The sequence below is a fragment of the Folsomia candida genome, unplaced genomic scaffold, assembly GCF_002217175.1.
Source record: "Folsomia candida strain VU population unplaced genomic scaffold, ASM221717v1 Fcan01_Sc005, whole genome shotgun sequence".
Lineage (NCBI taxonomy): Eukaryota > Metazoa > Arthropoda > Collembola > Entomobryomorpha > Isotomidae > Folsomia > Folsomia candida.
The window spans coordinates 3,517,484-3,536,733 of record NW_019091197.1 but is presented as its reverse complement, the minus strand read 5'-3'; the positions used below and the strand labels follow the sequence as shown (position 1 = coordinate 3,536,733).

Genomic DNA, 19,250 nt, shown 5'->3' with positions numbered 1-19,250 from the left:
TAGCATTAAGATATTAATTGTCAAATTTCTATCCCAACTTGTACAGCCTGTATTGGCGCAGTACCACTATGGTCGCGTTGTCGGCCAAAACCTTGCGCCAAACCGTGCACTAACTTGCCAAGCATCGATATTGAGGGCTTTTACAACTTCATATTTGTTGAAGCGACGTACTTAAATAGCGTAAATTTACAACATTTACTCAAATTCCATGCGTACGAAGCTTCGTAAATACATATACGCAAGGTTGATGCGTGTTTTTCTTTCGTAGTAAAAATAAGTGCTTCGTACGAATTAAAGGTCAGGATATTTCGAGCACCATACATATGTATGTAGTTACTGTGCAAATTATCATGAAAAGCCCCATTATTCAAAATTTAGGAAGGATACGTGTACCTTTTCAGAATCGTATAGTAGTCCAGAACGCATGCAATGCCCGCACAGTATGCAAACCCAATCCAAGTGAATCCAGAAAACAGCATTTGCCAGGCAATCCAAGTTTCGAGTAGATGCACACCCAGAACAATTCCATCACGAGCCCAGTGAAAGCTACAAAGGATGGCCTCACAATTTGGAATGATTGATAAGAGAAATGGTGGCGAGCAGGGCCGGTATGTCACAAGTCCGAGGATCAGGAGTGGCATGACAGCTACCGAAACGTTGATAAGTTGGAGAAACATTTTCATTCCACGCGTAGTACTTGAGATATTTTGGTCGCCTGGGGTATCTTAAATATAGTAAATGGAATTTAATTTCCAAGTCGACCAACTAATCGCGATATTTAAGGCTGTCATTCTTTAAAACTTATAATAAATTTATTTATAAGCTGATTTTCGTAGACAAATATTCGGTGTAGTGAGTTTATGGATTTTTCAGAGTTTAAAATGGCTTCCAAACGTCCATTATTTAATTTACTTAGCATTTAAAGTATGTTAATATGTATGCAACTTAAGTAAAATTATATTAGTGGGTTTGCCAGAGATTTGAAATACTACCGGAGATCTTAGAGAATGAAGATGCTACTTTTTTGAACTAACCTTGGCCTCGAGCTTGAGTAACTTCGAATTGCATAAATCCGTTTATCACTTGGATTGGGGTCGTGTCCAGGTCAAAGTTCCAGCCAGCATTGGTCACGTTAATGTACATTAAGAGGAATGGAACCCCGATCAATTTTTCAATTAGTTGGAATGAACCCAAAGCCAAATTGAGGAACATGACGACGCAATAAAGCACAGAGAGGATGCATTGTATCCGAAATATAATAATCTGCCTCCCGCGGATTCTGACAAGACGCTGTTTTTGAACGTCATACTCACAAGGTAGGCATTTTAGGTGGGAACAAATTTTTGCGGTCGTTTTAAGAAGTTGGAGGAAATCGTTTAAGAACATTTTCATGCGTCGGGTACACAATTTAAAGGATAAGTGAATGTACATACATGTTCAGTCATAGAGTTCAGTCATAGTGAAAAGTGACAGTTATTAATAAATAGGCTTATGACGGTCAGATGAAGCCGAATGTATTTCAAACTAGGCCGGAAATATGGTTTTTCACATTGTGTTAAGTTTATGTGCTTAAAACTGATAAGTGCGTCAACAACTGTCGAAATTGGACATATTCAAGCAACGCTTATGAATATATAATCTAGAACATGCATTTTCAAGGCGAAATTTAGGTCGTCATAATATTATTCACAAATAAATCCACGTATATTCAAGAGTGTTGTAGATTTGTAAGAGTGTACAATTACATATTTACGAAATATCTGGTCTCTGAAGGCTGTGCAAACGAAACGAAAATCAGAATTGAGAGCACAATTGTTTATATTTATGTATGCAAACTACTCATTTATTCAATCAAATAAATGGCTCCTCTTCAGCATGGTTTTTGGTTAATATTTAGATATATGCATAAATTGACATTAGCTAGGAGTAGGACTCGTACTTATTCATGTCAGATGAACGATTTACATTCACAACTATATTACTCCACACACGGAACCTATCACCGGCCTCACGACAAATTTACGGTAGGTTTCTTTATTTCCCGTAAGGTGAGACATGGTGAAGTGAGGCGAATGGCCATGGCTTTTTTCACCATGTCTCACCTTACGGGAAATAAAGAAATCCACCGTAAATTTGTCGTGAGGCCGGTGATAGGTTCCGTGTGTGGAGTAATACCTAAAATCAATTTACTTCAATTTTGAAGGGCACGTGAATACATATTACTTTGTAATAAATATTGCTTTATGTAAATATCTACATGCACTAATCGGAAAATTCGTCATCATCAGAATGAAATGGTACGAAGAAATTTTAATGAAGATATCACCTACGGAAATATTTATGTACTTGCTTTAGGCAAATAAATACATAATTCATATGGAAAAATTGCATACAATTCACAAACTTTGAAGTTTTGCAATTTTTTCAAAAACTCACATCCTTGCATCACTATACACCCCACCTTTGGAGAAACCAGCCAGGGGCAACAAAAAAGTCTATTCGTATTTGAAGTACGTCTTATCTTTAGTTTGCAAAATCAGGTGCGTGTCAAGACATTTAGAAATTAAATTTAAACAAAGACATCGATACTAATGGATATATTTTTTAGTAAATATGTAGACATATTCAAGTTGTCAATACATAAATACGTCGTATGAAAATATGCCATAAATATAAATGTCGGTCAACCTTAACACTTATGTATGTCCCGTCAAAATGAAAATGCTTAAGTGACATTACTGGTGAAATGCAGATAAAACAAGGATCCTTGAAGAATTCGATTTGCTTCTTAGGAGATGACAGCAGCATATCCTACATAAATACATAGATAGTTTTGTTAAATATAGCATGTGTCACTCTGGTGTGGGGGATTAATCCCCATAAAAATTAATCACATATCTTTTACAAGCAACTAAAGGTGTTTGGAAATTATCAGAAAGAAGACGTAGATAAATAATTTTCATATGTTGCTTTACCGCAATAAGGCCTTGAAAGTATTTAGCAGTTACCAGAAATACGTATGTAAATACATAAATATGTACATATCAATCATTGAAGTTACGCTTTTCCATCCTCAGCATCGCAAACGCAGCCGAAAACTGTTCATAATTTCTATTGACATAAATAATCAATCCCAACGCTTAATTCATACTACATTAATTTGCTGTTCAAAATAATACCATTTATCATGCGAATATTATCCGTTCCAAATCTTAATTTCGTCAAAATTGTCACTACGTTCGTCTTTACAGTAACAATCTCTCATCAAAATTTCCTCATCTCTCTTAATTCAGTGCTTGAAATATTTTCGCATTGTACCCTCATCGTAAAATTCACTACAAACAAAACCAATTTTATTCCCCTGCATCCCATCTTAATTCACGTTGAAGACTTTAACCAATCCATTCCAGAGCTCTATTCTGGTAACTCTAAGAAATTTGTGTTTAATAACGTGTCATTTACTCGCCGACTACAGCAGCCCAAATTTTGCTGGACCTACATATTTCCTGATATGGGTGACAACTTTCTACTCCCAAGTTTAATATTTTCTCCGATATTTCCCCGTATTTTGGGTTCTACCTATCCCGTCCACCTAATTTGGATAGTTCCATCCGATCATGAAAAGGCAACAGAGGAAATGGAGGCAATTTACGAGAAAATTCTGTCCAGGGAAGAAGAAGGCATTAACACTTTAGGAAGTCGCGAATTTTACTTTGCTCAACCCGGTTTGAAAGAAACTAGTATACAGTTTTATTACTTGAATCGATTTTATCACCCGAATGCCACACTTTATACACAAATTTCGCGGAAATTCGAAAAATTCCCAAAAATCATGTGCAATCTCACCTTTAAAATGGAATGCTTCGAATCCATTGAAAACTTGACGGAAAAAATCGCCCTTTCTTTCAACAGATTTACCTGGACTTACATGAATTGGCTGGACTTTAGTTATTCAGATGCTTCATACAATCTCGGCGACGAGTTTGTTCAAATGCAGATGAAATATTTTCGCTTTACACAATCCCCAGATTGGATTAAGATTGCAAACCAATCCGAATCTTTCGATGATTTCATGGCATACACCATTTTCTCTGAAAATCTATTCAACATGACCATCCCCTCGGAAATATTGTACACAAATACCTACATATTTTTAGGACGTAGACGCTACATTTTTAACGGTCACCAAGTCATTTTTACTGGAAGTCAGTCATACAACTTTCTCTCGTGTTACGGGATTAAAAAACAAGACTCGTACAAAGTATTTACGGACCCGTTTGACACTTATATCTGGGGTCTTATTTTGGTCGTAGTGCTTACAATTACGATGATAAGTGCCATAACCAATCGTAATCAGCTATCCAGCATCAACGTGTGCATTGTCACTGTAGCCGTGCTGCTAGAAATTTCTATGGAAAAAGCCATTCCGTCAAAAATAAAGTACCTGTTCTGGCTCTGGATATTGTGTAGCGTGATATTGACTTCGTTTTACAAAGTCGTCTTCACCACCGAGGTAATCATTCCGAATAAAAGGACGCCATCCTGGAAGCACATTTATGACTTTGAAAATCAAGGATCTAAATTCTTCCTCCCATTGAGATCGGACTTGGACGAGTTTCATGAGTGGTATTCGAGCCGTAATCTACCCTACTTTCATTCTTTCGAATTTTCCACCGAAACGGTATCTGCAATGGGTTATGAAGGAGATTCGCCACGGTTGCTGGGGTATCAGAAATTTGCCGAGTCGTTATTTACCGTATACAAAAAACCTGCCCAGGGGATTTTGCCAGGCGGTAGAAATACGACGCGAAACTGGCAAGTTTTGCATTACAAGTGGCCCTCTCACGTTTATCCGAATTTGTCGCGATGTGATGAAAAATTGGCGTATGTCGACGAAAAGGGAAACATTAAGGACATAATTCCCTACTTGAATGATAACAAGGACGGAAGGGTTTTCATGGCTGGGACTGATGACGATTTCTTTTTCACGCAATATGCAATTCAAATTGATCCAATCCCAAGGGGGAATTTTGTGTTAAATAGGGTAAAATATCTCATGGTTTCGGGAATTTTTAACTGGTGGGAAGAGTGGTTTAAGAGGACGAGACCGAAAAAGTTATTCCCTTACTATGCAAATTGGACGGGACCAAAGGTTGCAGCTTTGGAGAGGTTAGATTTTGGCTCGAAGTTTTTAACCACGTTGCGAATCTGGGGGGTTTGTTGTGCAATTTGCGGTGTCGTTGGGGTAATGGAATTTCTGGGAGATTAAATTATTAAAAATGTCATATCCTAAAATTCTAAACCTGTTTTGAAATTGTGACCCTTGAACAGCGCATAGAAAAATATTTCAAAAATGTTACACAAATAATAAATTTTGAAATTCGAATTTCATTATGGCATAGCAATTGGTTGTTTATACATATATGTTTTTAATATTTTGTCCGGTATGTGTGAATATTCAATAATAAATATGCAAAAATAAGACAACACCGTATGTATTCGATTCATTGTACGTATTTATTGTACTATAAATATTGTATTTCAGTCGTATTGCATAAGAAGTTAGTGAATTATCCACCGGAATACAGCAAGTATATAATACATAATCACATTTTTTAATTGTTCTACGAGTCATAATACACAACCAACTCTACACACATACATAGATATATACTTATCTATCTCGTTTTGTGCTTGTTTAACCCAGATTGTCCATCCAGCTCGACGGAACCATATTTTGAACCAGTACTGACCTTGGCTAGGCCGATAAGTTTGCTGAATCCAAAGTGAGCTGCAAAAATAATAACAAAAAAAAATCAAAATCATAGCTCCCTGTACCGCGTGGGAGACAAAATATTGCTGATTTCATGCCTAGTAGCATAAAATCACAGTTTTTAATTATTTAATAATTTAAACTGTTTTGAAAGCTGTAATTTAAATTTCAACACAATTTAAATTGTGTTGAATACTCATTTGTTTTTAAAGTAAAATTTGCTATTAATGAGTGACAAATTAAAACCAAGTTGACGTAAAACTATTTCCAGTAAGTAATTCGGTTATCGAATTACTGTTCGGCCAATTTTAATAATCTCGATTTGTCTAAATTTTCTGAGAGGTTATTTGGTTACTAATTGTTACTAGAAAACAATCTGCCAGGAAACCTTACAGATCTTTTTGTGACTATTAATATTGGTTGAGCAGTACTACTATAAAACTCACCTGCTCCGATAAGTCCAGCCACCACAGAAATTCTTCCGACATCACCCGACATAACAATTTGGCAGAGATAATACACCAGCGGAATTAGCACGGCTGCCAACCAGAAGCACGAATTGAGCAAGGTATACGGTCTTCGAGGGATTTCGAAAGTGGTGAAATTTTTGTAAGAAGCGTATTCCTCTCGATTTTTGTCTTTTGCGGGGATAAATTCTCCATATTTGACGTAATTGTCGAGCACCTTGTCCTAAAATATGAGAGAATACGTTATACATAAATACAATTTTAAGAAAATCATGACTTTGATGTATAATACTGTCGATCACCTTTTCTTGAAAAAGCTTATGCAACCAGGCACCAGCCTCTTTTTCGTCGTCAGGCACTTGTTCGAGTGGAATTCGCCTGAAGAGCAGGACCGTCTTTACCTCTCTGCCCTTCAGCATGGAAAACACGGAAGGCTCATGTTGACTATTTCTGGAAGCAAATTTCCAATAAAAAATTAGTTCTGATAATTGAATATGTTTCATACTTATGTAACCAAATGGTGATAGTTGGTGATAGGAATAATGCATAAAAATCAGAATAAGTTCGACCGAGATGAAACAACCACATTTAAAAAAAAATTTTATCTATAACAAATTTTTACGAGGTGTCCCATTTTGCATTTTCCCCACTTTTAATCGTTTGTCACCAAATCGCTTGTCTAGAGACAACCTGTTGTTTTTTACAACCGAATAAAACTTCTTGATGAAAGAGACACTCGATAAATATTTCACTTATATTTCCACCGGAAGTTTAACTTGCTTACTTATCAACTGCAACGACTACGTCATAAATAGCGGCCACTTTTCCTTTGAGGTGTGGAACGGACGCGACAAAGCCTCTCGTCCGTGGGAGGAGGTGGTGCAATAAGGGTTGGAGTCCCTTCTCCTTGGCCACCTTGACACTGGCGAGGTACTTTTCCTCCGTAAAGCGGGTCCCTTCGGCGAACAAGGTCAGCCAAATTGGGTCCGGGTAAGAGGCGAGGATTCGAAGTTGAGGACCAATGTTTTTCTTGTCTTGTTCCCAATTTCGATCCAGCATGACAAACTCTTGAAATTTCCAGGACCACCCGAGAACCGGGGCGTATTGGAGGATTCGTTTGATATAGGAGCGAGCGTTCTGAATGTTTATAATTTGTGCATAACATTAATTGAGATCAAGACGAAAATTATGGTTTAAAATTATGACTGCGTGAATTGCCTCGATAATTTGGAAAGTGAAATAATTAATTTGTTGACTTGAGTACACCCATAATTTCAAGACAATTACTAATACTATCAGTATATGTAAATTTATGTAAATTTAACTAAATACGCACCCCAAGGATTCCCACCCTCTCCCCGATCGTCCACCCCATCAGCCAGTCCACTTCGCATCCATGATTTGCAACCAGCACGGCGTGTTCTTTTCCGAAGAATTTGGTAACCTCGTCCTTATCAGCGTACATCACGGCCTTCGTCCCAGACCACCATTCCACCAGGAAGACAATATCTGCAAATTAAATAAATATTTAATTACCTTGATTGATTAATATATGTATTGATTAGGTCAAGCAATAAAAAAAATATTTTTTTTTTCGGAAAAAAATTTTATCAGATTTTCGTAAACTCTGTAAATTTTGCAACTTACAAAATTACTTTCAAAATTTCAAGGGCATACACAGATGCATGCATATCATCATTGCATTATACATGAATGCAAAGAAACGGGAAAATTATACAGATTCATCGCACAATAATGCTTTAATTTTATAATTCACATTTATATGTAAATAAACTTTTGCGTAATTTTACTCTGTTTACAAAATATTCCAATGAATCACTCACGCGCATTGAACACGTATGTCAAATAGTAGTTAATCTTCCTGAAGAGGGTTGCATCCCAGGGTCGAATCGTCAGGTAGATGACTGCTTGAAAAAAGTTGACCACTATTCCCGTCGCGATGAACGTCACGGCCAAAGCGAGCTGGCTTATCCCCAACGACTTTAAGGCACTCCATGACATTGTACTTTAATTTAATTAGGACTAAATAATATTTAAATAACAAAAACAATACGGAGAAGCGAAAGACCGGTGGTTTGAGCCGAAATGAAATGCAACGAAATGACAGATTCACTTCGACTGCATGTTTGCACATATGTTTTAGTGGCATCATTTCCTGGCATAGAGCGACTCGTGCATGTACATTTAAGTACTGGTGGGGTGCTAAATGTGTTCATTTCATGTTGTATTATCTACTAAACTAAATACGAGAGCAGACTCTGCTCCTTGGTTATCAGGGAGTGAAGTTTACTTACTGATAATAATAACGTTGCCGTAAAGTTAAAACAACGAAGCACGAGGCATGGTGATGTTAGGTAATGAGTCAAATGCAGTGTTTTGGAGTTACATGGGTTAGGTTAGGTTTGTATATATATTCGGTAATGTTCGTTGTTTTGTTATGTCTCGAGTATTGTGTGGCGACACACCGGGTGTGCTTATGATTTAATTAGTTTATAAACAAGGCTGAACTGAAAGAAGTAATAAAGTTTGTTGTGTCTCTGAAACGGTATTGTCTTTGAGTTTTTAAAATTTGAAGAGAACTTTGGGACCCTGCGTAAATGATGAGATCTATGGAAGGGAAGATGGATCAAGGCATATGCATACATACATATGTATATATTGGCATATGTCCATGGAAATCACAGAGGATGTATGTAGCACAGATCCCTCATAAATCGGATATCACATTCTTCATGTATTTTCAGAAATGAACTGGGGTACGAATTTGACGCCAGTTTGACGCCAATAGTATTTATAAAACTACAATAACATAGTTTTGGAGTAAAAACGCATACATTTTTCGTGCATACGTAGTAAAAATTAGGATCAATTGGATACCCTGGAAAAAGCTTGACAGGCAGATAAACGATGCTATAATACATATTTTTACACGCCATTTTGTTACCAGGTGTGTTATAATTATAGGTATGTGTGTATATACATACATACGTATACATACATATGTAGTTATGTATGTATATATTTTCATACATGGAAAATTCTATTTTTGAAGTCAAGTTTGTCGTTGTACATCCTATCCTTCTTATATCCTAATCTGTGTTGTACATTAAGATAAAATTAAATATTATACTCTGCGCCACACCCAAACCAGTATCAACCAGAAATTTTCAATAATTCCAATGATTTGTAGCGCAATCAATATGTTTAGAATTTCACTATCATTGACTAATAAGCTTACCATGAATTTGTATGTTACGTGCTTGCATATGACAGTAATCAACAAAATATGACACATGTTCATTCATACATACATACATATTTGTCACTAATTATTAGTTTCGAGCAGTCTGCAATTAAATTTTGATTAAACTATCCTCCATAAAGAATGTGAGCATATTTATGTAACTTAAACCCTGAAACAAACCATCTATTAAATGGGTCATTATCGAACTGGACGTTTCCAACAACTGTAAATAATTACGTACCTAAATAACCTCAATTGTTGATGATAAGGCGATGTCACATAAATACTGTACCTACGCCGTTATTAAGTAATAAACTATCACCACTAAATATTCTATTTGTTCCCGATGAAATTATAATTGCCCTAAATTTAAAATATTTACCTAAATATCGTCCACATTTTCTTCTTCGTCAATTTTCGAACCCACGAGGAAACGCACTATAGGCTTCAACTAAAGAAATTTATTTTCCAGAAAATCTGCAATATAAAAATTTCAGCAAAATGTTCACTCTGAAAGTTTTAAAAATTATTGCAAAAACCATAAATTTTCTCTCTTACACAAAACTATTTCCATTTCGCTGGAATCAGATTGATAACACCTTATCCGTCACTTCCTCCAAAATAAGTCCTGTCTGGACAAAGATTTATGTATCACACTATATCGCATATTTTGCTTACAATATTTATCACTTGCATGGCTGTCTTAGTAAAGCGGATCACGCATTTCCTGTTATGGACGTCGTCTGGTTGGGAATTTTCGCATCGGGATATTATCTCAGCTTTGAAGGTGTACTTGGTCCTCTTGTGCGAAAAACAGAAATGGTCACATTGTTCAGACAGATGTCCAACTTTGACGAGCTGGTTGTGAAACGTAAGTATACAAAAATGTGATAGTCAGGCAGGTATTGATTTCTCGGTATTAAAGTTGCTACCGCTTGTGATAAAATTATACCGATCCGGAAAAATTTGCACTCGATATGGTAAAACCTTAATACCGAGTTACTAGTACGGCACTGCACGGTATTACAGTAATACTATTACTTATGAATACCACTTTTTGGTAGAGTGATATACATACCTGCATTTTCTTACAAGTGTTCTCCCAACAAATTCTGAAAGTGTTCTCCGAAGAGGGTTTTCACGTTTGAATTTTTTCGGTATCTATCTGAATTTTTCTAGGCTATCTGAGTTTCTTGGAAATTTTCGAATATATCGGAGAAATTTCGAAGGTTCCCGGAAATTTTTCTAATACTTCTAAGAACTGAACTTTCTTAAATTAATTTGCGCTGCAAAATTTTGGAAGATTTCCCTTATTAGGCCCTGCCAATTAGTTTCCCATTCTCAACATGCGCTCTAAATAAAAGTAAGTGAAATTTTCAACATGTTCAGCAAAAAGCGTAAATTTGTCCAACCATTGTACAAAATTTGTCGAAAGTTGCGCCTCATACACCTTCGATGTTTCATTATCCTTTGCTCAATATAGTGGAAATTTTAGTTTCTGATATTTAGAGTATTCTCCAAATATATACAAACAAAACTCTTGCTCAAACAAATATTAATCTGGATTTAGAACACTCTATTTCATCCAGACTTCTGAGCACATTGAATTTTTAACAGGTTAACATTATTTTTAAGCGTGTATAAGTATAAGCGTTATAGGCCCGGGAAATCATTTTGAAGTACGAATTGCTGACGAGGAAAAGCGTGCGTAAATCTATGGAACGCTTTTAACATGGAGCAATTTTACCCGTTGGTTCCTCGTTTTTTTACTCAACCTTAAGTAAATTTTAGTCATTTTTATTTAGAGTAAGCTACATTGAATTTAAAATTTCTCTTCATTTAACATTTTAAGTGAGTATGACTTGCTTAAGCATTGAACGCAAAAATTGCCTACGCATACATCATACAAAGTAGTGTAGCACTATCTATGTATATGTACCTCGTATTTCGACCGTCTTTAAAACTGACCTCAAAACTTGTTTCAGATAGGTGTTCCTAAGACCTTTGACCACGTAAACAGCCCTTTCGCCGTTTCCAGGGATTCATTGTTTTTCCTATATTTTCGAGGATAATGACCAAAAAAATCTGCAGCACATCTCAGATAAAGCTGTTCCTTTAGTAGTCCAAATCCATTAAAAATGTACAAGACTTCAAGACTTTGCACGTATTGCAGAGAATCACCAATGACTGAAATTCTAACATTTTGTTTTAACTCGCCTGCGTACTGGGTCATTTACTTTGAGATTTTCGACATAAAATAATTTACCCTGTGAACTTTCTAGTCATTTTCGAGACCTTTTTAAAGTTTGATCTCGACCACCAATCTCACATGCAGCTGACACATTTTAACAACGTTTCCAATTTGAGTTTGGGTCGGAGGGATGTTCTCGGCTTGTCAGGGCGTCGATTTTCCAAATCAAATTCTTTGGGGGCGCTGAAACCTTGCAAGGGATGACAGTCCCCTATTTTGTAATTTCATCTAATTAAAGCGGAATTGAGTGAGCAATAGGTTGGAGAATGAGCCACACTGCATACGGATAATTTCAATTTGTCGATAATTTTCGTATATGAAAATCTTTCTTCGGAAAAATGCGTAACGAAGTCGACCATCTCGTTACGCATTTTTCCGAAGAAAGATGCGTAACGAGATGGTCGACTTCGGATTGCAATTTCTTGGGACGATTTTTGTGGCCGATTTTTATTAACCAAAAGTCTTATGCACACCAAACAACTACGTTTTGAGAATAAAATTACGGAATTATAAAAAACCGCCCATGCGTTTGGTCCGTCTCTATCACCGTGCAAATACGATCTGTGACCCCGTATATAGCAGTTTCGTGTTGCCTAAATTTGAGTGCTTGCTCATCCCACATTATAATTACTCTCTCAACTAGCTTTGCAAATCAAAATACTTTCAATTAGCTTACGTCCTGTTGCTCGGTGGTTAAACGAAATAATGGTAACGCATTTAACCAACGTCTTTCCACTTTGTCGGACATATATTTTAAACTTCTTCCTATCTGCCTAGAAATCAAGATATCTTGGATTTCTTTAAAGCCATGATTCACCACAACTCTCATGTGTTGTTATTTCAATCCTTCTGCATAGGCTGCGCAGTTTCCCGTACTATTTTCTAGAATTAAGCAGATTTAGATATTTCAAATTTTCAAAGGTTTGTATGATAGAAACCGATTTTTCAGCGTTCCAAGAGTCTTAATTGCCTCGAATCTGTTTTGGTCAATTTTAAAATTAATTCAACCAATCGTTTCCTACAATGTCTACTTTTCGTTGAACATTTCAAGCGCACATCATGTGTTCAAGATGAACCTAGGACACCTGTTTAATCACAAGTCCTAAGGAGGTTAGTAGATCAGAGTTTGGTCAGATGATCTCTCGAATTTTTTAATATTTTTTTAAAAAATTGTATGTATTTTGTTTTTGTGGAAGTAATATCTGAGTATCTTAATGAAAACTAAATTATTTTGTACTAGAATTTATAAAATTTTAAGCGAGCTTAAATTATAATAAATCAAGAGTACGTTTTAATAATCAAAAGAATTTATTTTAATCAGCATAAAGAGTAAACTTTACGCAACCAAAGAGTAAATTTTAGTCATTCATTGATCAATTTTTAGTTTCAAGTTGAGTAAAAATTCCACCCCTTGTTGAGTAAATTCCACCTCGAAATTGTGGAAAACGATTACTCAACAATGTTGAGTAAAATTTGTCCCACGGTTGTGTCATCCTCTTTTTTACCCAACCTTGGACAAAATTTTGCACAACCTTGTGGAAATTTTCTACAACTTTCTTTAGAGTATCTCAATAAAAATTATTATCATTTGCAACGAGAAATACGACAAAGTTGATCCGTCAAAGTGTTGGAGAAATACATTTCTTCACTCATGTAACCCAGTGAGGGTCGACTATCAACGGAAGCTGTTCATGAAAACTAAACTCCCTGTAAAACTACTAGTTAGTCATGCTACGGTTAACATTGGGAAAGGCGTCCTTAAAACAGAAAACCTTCCAAATATCCCTATTTGCGAGAAATGGATAAGACTTCAGCCTTGTGCCAAAGAAACATTCGCTCGACAGCGAAACACCTGGAAAAATTCGAACGTTAATTGCGAAAAATCAGCGAGAACATTTGGCAGGCAGGTGAAAAATCGCAAAGCGGATGGTTTTTGCTAAAAGTTGGATTGATGGTGAACAATGGAGAAAGATTAATCCTCCGTAGCAAAAACTGGTTGGTATGATTTCCACCGATACTACCCCAGAGGATTTATCAACAACTTCCTACCATGTCAAATTACACAGGTCATGGATCACAGTCCGACTTAAGAGTGGATGGGGTATACTAGCGATGTGGTCCTCCTAGAAAGTTGAAAAAAACTTGTTTGCCTAAATGTTTTGGAGATTGGTGATTATGCAAAAATGTTGATTCAAATCAGGATCCCTTCTTTATTTGCGTCGATGTTATTCAAAAATTGTAATTCGTAGTTGAAACTTATAATTAAGCACCTCTCGGAATCGATTTTGGACCTTCACAATAACTGTGAAAATTTCTATTGACAAGCTATCGGTTAAAGCTTTAATTATTTTCCAATATTGGTCACTTCCTTGAATGATTAGCGTGTGCGGGGTTTGATAATTTCCTAAAATTTTGGTTTGGATTAAATAGTTCTCCTTGGTGTTTACTCGCCAAAAAATAGCTTAATGCTCCGGTCACCCATAGGTAATTTAGTGATATTTATTCGGTGACATTCACGCCAAGGCTATGCAGCTCAGCTAGAATTTGTTCTCTAATATTCGATATCTACCTAGGTAATAAACATTAAAACCCTATGTACCTATGTATTCGCGTGCCATATTTGCACTCGCCTCGATCTCGATAGGTGTTCAACTCGCCTTTGTGTGGTATAAATATGTTTATATTATACAAAGATTTTCTTATATATGCAGCTCAATCCTGCCAGGGTTATAATGATTTCCGGAATCGATAATTTCGATGGTAGTGGAAGTTGACTAGGCAGGTTTCATTGTAGAGATAACTGCATCAACGAAATTACCGTATCTCTGCGTTCCCTAAATCCGATTTGAGCACAAATCCATAAAAACAATGGTCGTTGTATGGGTTTCAGACGATTCGATGGCTAAATTGGTTGTGATAACACCACACGTCTTTATAATGATTTTGGACGCCATACGATATCTCCCCCCCTACTTAGACAATTTATTGAACTGACCAAAAATCTGAATTAAGAATTTTAATCTTCCTGTGTCATTTTCAGACATAAGTGTTTTCTTCTCCCTTTGTGTTTGTAAGACCAAATTCTTGTTCGTCCTTGGCATTTCTAAGATTTGAATGTTCTTATCTTTTTGTGTCTTTCTAAATCCTGAGTATTCTGTTCTGCCTATGTCTTTCCAAGAACTGAGTATTCTGTTCTGCCTATGTCTTTCTAAGAACTGGGTGTTCTGTTCTCCTTGTGTCTTTTAAGAGTTCTGTTCTGCTTGTGTCTTTCTAAGACCCGAATGTATATTCTACCTGTGTCTTTCTAAGACCTAAGTGTTCTGTTCTGTTTGTGTCTTTCTAACAACTGGGTCGTCTGTTCTCCTTGTGTCTTTTAAGTGTTCTATTCAGCTTAGGTTTCTGCTAAGACCCGAGTGTTTTGTTCTGCTTAGGCTTTTCTAAAACCCTCGTGTTCTGTTCAGCTTGTGTGTTTGACCTGGGTGTTTTGGTCACTTTGCTTAAATTAGACCTTAGTGTTTTGTATTTTGTAAAAATGTTTCTTCAATTAAAAAAAAGAAAAACAAGTACCAAAAAATTTGCCGGCGCGAAGCGCCGCCAAGTGTTCTCCCCACTCCGGCAAGTGTGCTCCCAACCTAGTTGGAGGATGGGTAAGAAAATGCAGGTATGGTCATATATGAGTACCACTTGGTATTATTTAAATATTAGATTTCTAAGTGTTTATTGATACATGTATTCCTCGAACTGATCATTTACGATGAAAATTTGCAGTTAAGTAATGTGATGATAATACAAACGCTTACAAGACATTAAATTTTTTTAGTTAGCTGCCTTGGTCGTATATTAATTATTCACTTCGAATTTTGTGATAATTTAACAAAAAGTTTATTGATTTACGAGAACTGTACTTTAAGTGTAGTCACTTAAAAATTGTCCATGTAATTTTTAAACATTTTGGAATAAATCCTTACAGTACTTCACACCAACGAAGTGTTTTCCAACCAGAGGAAATTTACCGAGAAGTTGGCCATCTTGATTGTTCGGGGAAATGTGGCGTGTGCTGTGCCTATGATCATTCTCGCCGGCCTAATGTTTTTCCTGAAGCGACGGTCACCTCAATATATTTACATCACTTGGTCCGATAAGAACGATTGGATTGCTTTCATGGCGTTCTTCATTTTTGAAACGCTTACCAAAGCGATCAACATTTCTCAATTTTTCCTTTCGCAGACATGGTTCTTGTTTGCAGTGGCGTATCTCATCATAGGAATTTCTACGGTAAGGTAAGGAAACTTAATCCGGGGACTGGTAGTTAGATACATATGCAAATCAATATTTTTACACAGTCAATAATTCGGTAATTGAAATTATTAACGACGCGACGCGACGCGAATTTGGCAAAGTCGTGGTCCACGTGACATTAATTTGCCACCAACGGATGGAAACTTTTTATTAAAAAAGCTATGTATGTCATTATCCAGACAAGTATACATTGTCAATACTTATGTCTATATTGCCCTTATTCACAGCACGTTTCTGGACCATCTCCCCCGGCAAATATCCTACTTCCGGTGCCTCTTCTTGCTCAACCAAGCCCACAATCGGTGCTACCCTGTCACCATGCTCCCTGTCCGGTTTCTCTTTTATTTCGAATTCCTCATAATTTCCGCCTTCGTCCTTATCCGCCTCTTTACTCAGATAAATACAACAGAACGCGCCATCATGACGGAACTATTTTTCGCCTTTATCATCTCATCTTTCCTGGTGTTGCACATTTCTGGAAAAATGTTTAAGGATAGCGAATCCTTGAAATGGAAGCTTTTCCAAAGAGCAGCGTCTCTTGCAGGATGGGAGGGAAAAATATGGCGAAAAACGGCAAAATCTTTGCAATCCTTCGGTGTCCGTGTGGGCTCAATTCGATGCATTAGTTACGCTGCATTGAGTGCTTTTTACATCACGACGACCAGCGTTCTCACCACCGTACTCGTCACGTTTACTGATCATTGAGAAGTATGAATTATTGAAGATTTGAATTTTAAGTTGGGGTAATTCATTACGATTTTGCATTGTTAACAACGTTAGCAAAAAAGATCAAAGCTTGCAAAAAAATTTGGCTTGCAAATTCATTTGCGAACTTGCGCATATCCCAGGTGTGCAATTTTTTCAAAATTATGTTGCAATGCGAACATGCGAACTCGTAATGAATATCCGCATTGTGTCCACAACGAAAACGGGTGAAGGGTGATTACATACCTAGTCATAAATATGCATAAGTATCAAATAAGAAGGCTGATTTTAATTCTACCCCATTTATTGGTTTAATTCTGATAAAATTTTCACACACAATTTTACAATTACAATTTTAAGTGTATATACAAATTAGACTACAAATGCTTATTCGTTTTTTAATTGTCGTGACATGTGCTTTTGTTAATTATCGTATATGAAAAATTCTTTGACACAACTGCTTTGGACTGTGAATGAAAACCATAGCTGGACAACTATTTAAACCGCATAAATAAAGTATACGAGATTTGCATACTTTGATGAACCAAGTTAGCCATTATTTTAATTGATGCCACACAATCAGTGAAATGTTGGGGAAGTTGACAAATTATTTAACTCGTGGCGGAACAAATAATTACAGATGAATTGTTGGTATCTATGCAAAAGTGGTATTTTCATGCAGAATGTGCATGCTTTTTGGTACATATGTAATCGTACATAGATGAACACGTTCCAGTTTCCAGTTAATGGTTTCATTTATATTGGCCGTGATTAAGTCTAATTGGCGTCAACTTATGCCAACTGCATATGTACATAACACACTCTAACACACTCCAGACAAATATATAATTCTTATTCTCCTTTTTCAATTCTGCGACGTATATAAAACATTTTAAATTGAAGATTAACTACGTATGTATTTCATTTCAGTATTAAGTCACATAAAACTTTAAAATTATGTTTCCTCCACAAATTCCAAGAACTTAGAAATAAAATATGAAGCTCTCATAATTTTAGTCTTAATATTTTATTCCATAATTGTATATACTTGTTCAACTGTATTAAATAAGTTATAACTCATAAACTAGATATTCTATCGAAAAACGACGTAAATATAAATGTTCGTTGCTTTTAATTCTCACTAAATTATTAGTTGACTTTACACAGTGAATTGTTTCGCATTTAATCTCATTTCCCCCCTCTCGCCGACCTGGTGCAACACGTTCTTCTCGCGTAACCCCGAAGTCCAGCACTAGTCGTGAAATCTGGTTGCGCACAAGATCTCAAAGTCCTTTCGCATGTCCGAGTTCCCCTCCGATCGCAGTAACAGTTCGTCCAATTGCACCCATCAAAATATCCAAATCGTCTAAGGTCGTTTGGGTTGCAGGTGTAGTCTGAAACACAAAATTGCAAAAATCAATCCAACAAATTCAATTTTGCAAAAAAATTCGCCGAATAAAAACCCCGAATTTTTAATTTCGCAAATCCTTAACAATTTATAAACTCACCAATCCCATTTTGCCAGCGGGGTTCGGCTTGCTGCGCGAAATAGGTGCCAAAAATCGCGAACAGGATTAAAGCCCATATCGAACCGATTTTTAAATTATTCATTTTGAATGATGCCAACAAGAAATTCAATAATTTTCTTCAAAATATACTGAAATTTTTCAAAAAAATTATTTGCAAAATGTTACTTTTGATGGGCTCCTTTCTGGCCAAACTACAATACTCTACTGAGCATTTGTTGTCCATGGTTGGTGGTCCGATATGCACAATTAAGTACTCTTGTACAATTAAGATTAATTTAATCCTGATTTAAACTGGCCCTGGCTGGAAGTTGGAGTGGTCAACAAATTAATGGTTTCCTGCTTAGGACACATGCATGCCTTCAACTTCGAGCTGGTACGTGATACCAGATGCGCAATTATTCTCGTCACTGCAGTTGCGATCATATTGTTTGTACAAAGGACTTGAGCCGTGCAATAAAATAAAAAAATGTATATTTAGCGTCGACCACAAGTCGACGTCAAATTGGAGCCTGGTCATATTATTATTAGGGTCGCAATAATTTTCATGATTAAGATGACCTCACTACCGGCCAGCTAGGCATGAGTCATGAATTTCTTGGCAGAAAGTTTTCATGGAAAATAAACTATTTATTTTGCATTATATCTGCCTTAAACTGTGTTTATATACCAAATAATATGTATGCTGGTTCTTTTTAAGTATACCTAAAGGTCAAAGGAAAATGTGTCATTATGTAACTCACCAACGATAACATTGAATTCCAATTGGCCTCGTCTGCTTATAAATATGCTGTAACAGGGTTGTTAGCACCATGTTTTGTTACATAGAGTAGTTAAGGGGATGCGTTGGATAAATATATTTGCATGATTTACTGATTTCTGCCTATAATATAAAAATGCAGACAAATTTCAGTGTAAAATTAGTATTGATCGTAGAAAGACGTTGTTTTTAAAAGCTGGATTT

The 19,250-nt window shown here is 36.2% G+C and overlaps 1 protein-coding gene and 1 long non-coding RNA gene across 3 annotated transcripts; both read right to left on the bottom strand.

The window, feature by feature from the left end:
* Positions 1–5,495: 5,495 nt before the first annotated feature.
* LOC110849741 (1-acyl-sn-glycerol-3-phosphate acyltransferase gamma) lies at positions 5,496–8,387 on the bottom strand. 2 transcript variants are annotated; one of them, XM_022097178.2, is made up of 6 exons: positions 8,085–8,387; positions 7,577–7,749; positions 7,025–7,377; positions 6,543–6,690; positions 6,220–6,463; positions 5,496–5,791 (listed from the first exon to the last, which is right to left on the bottom strand). In XM_022097178.2, the coding sequence occupies exons 1-6, from the start codon at positions 8,260–8,262 to the stop codon at positions 5,679–5,681; spliced, it is 1,209 nt and encodes a 402-aa protein (XP_021952870.1). In that variant the 5' UTR covers positions 8,263–8,387; the 3' UTR covers positions 5,496–5,678. The 2 variants fall into 2 exon arrangements, with proteins under 2 accessions (XP_021952870.1, XP_021952871.1); XM_022097179.2 differs by lacking the exon at positions 8,085–8,387 and adding an exon at positions 7,888–8,032.
* A 9,205-nt stretch (positions 8,388–17,592) lies between these two features.
* LOC110849802 lies at positions 17,593–18,511 on the bottom strand. Its single transcript, XR_002547882.2, has 2 exons — positions 18,269–18,511; positions 17,593–18,154 (listed from the first exon to the last, which is right to left on the bottom strand). It is a non-coding gene; the product is annotated as an uncharacterized LOC110849802 (long non-coding RNA).
* Positions 18,512–19,250: the final 739 nt, after the last annotated feature.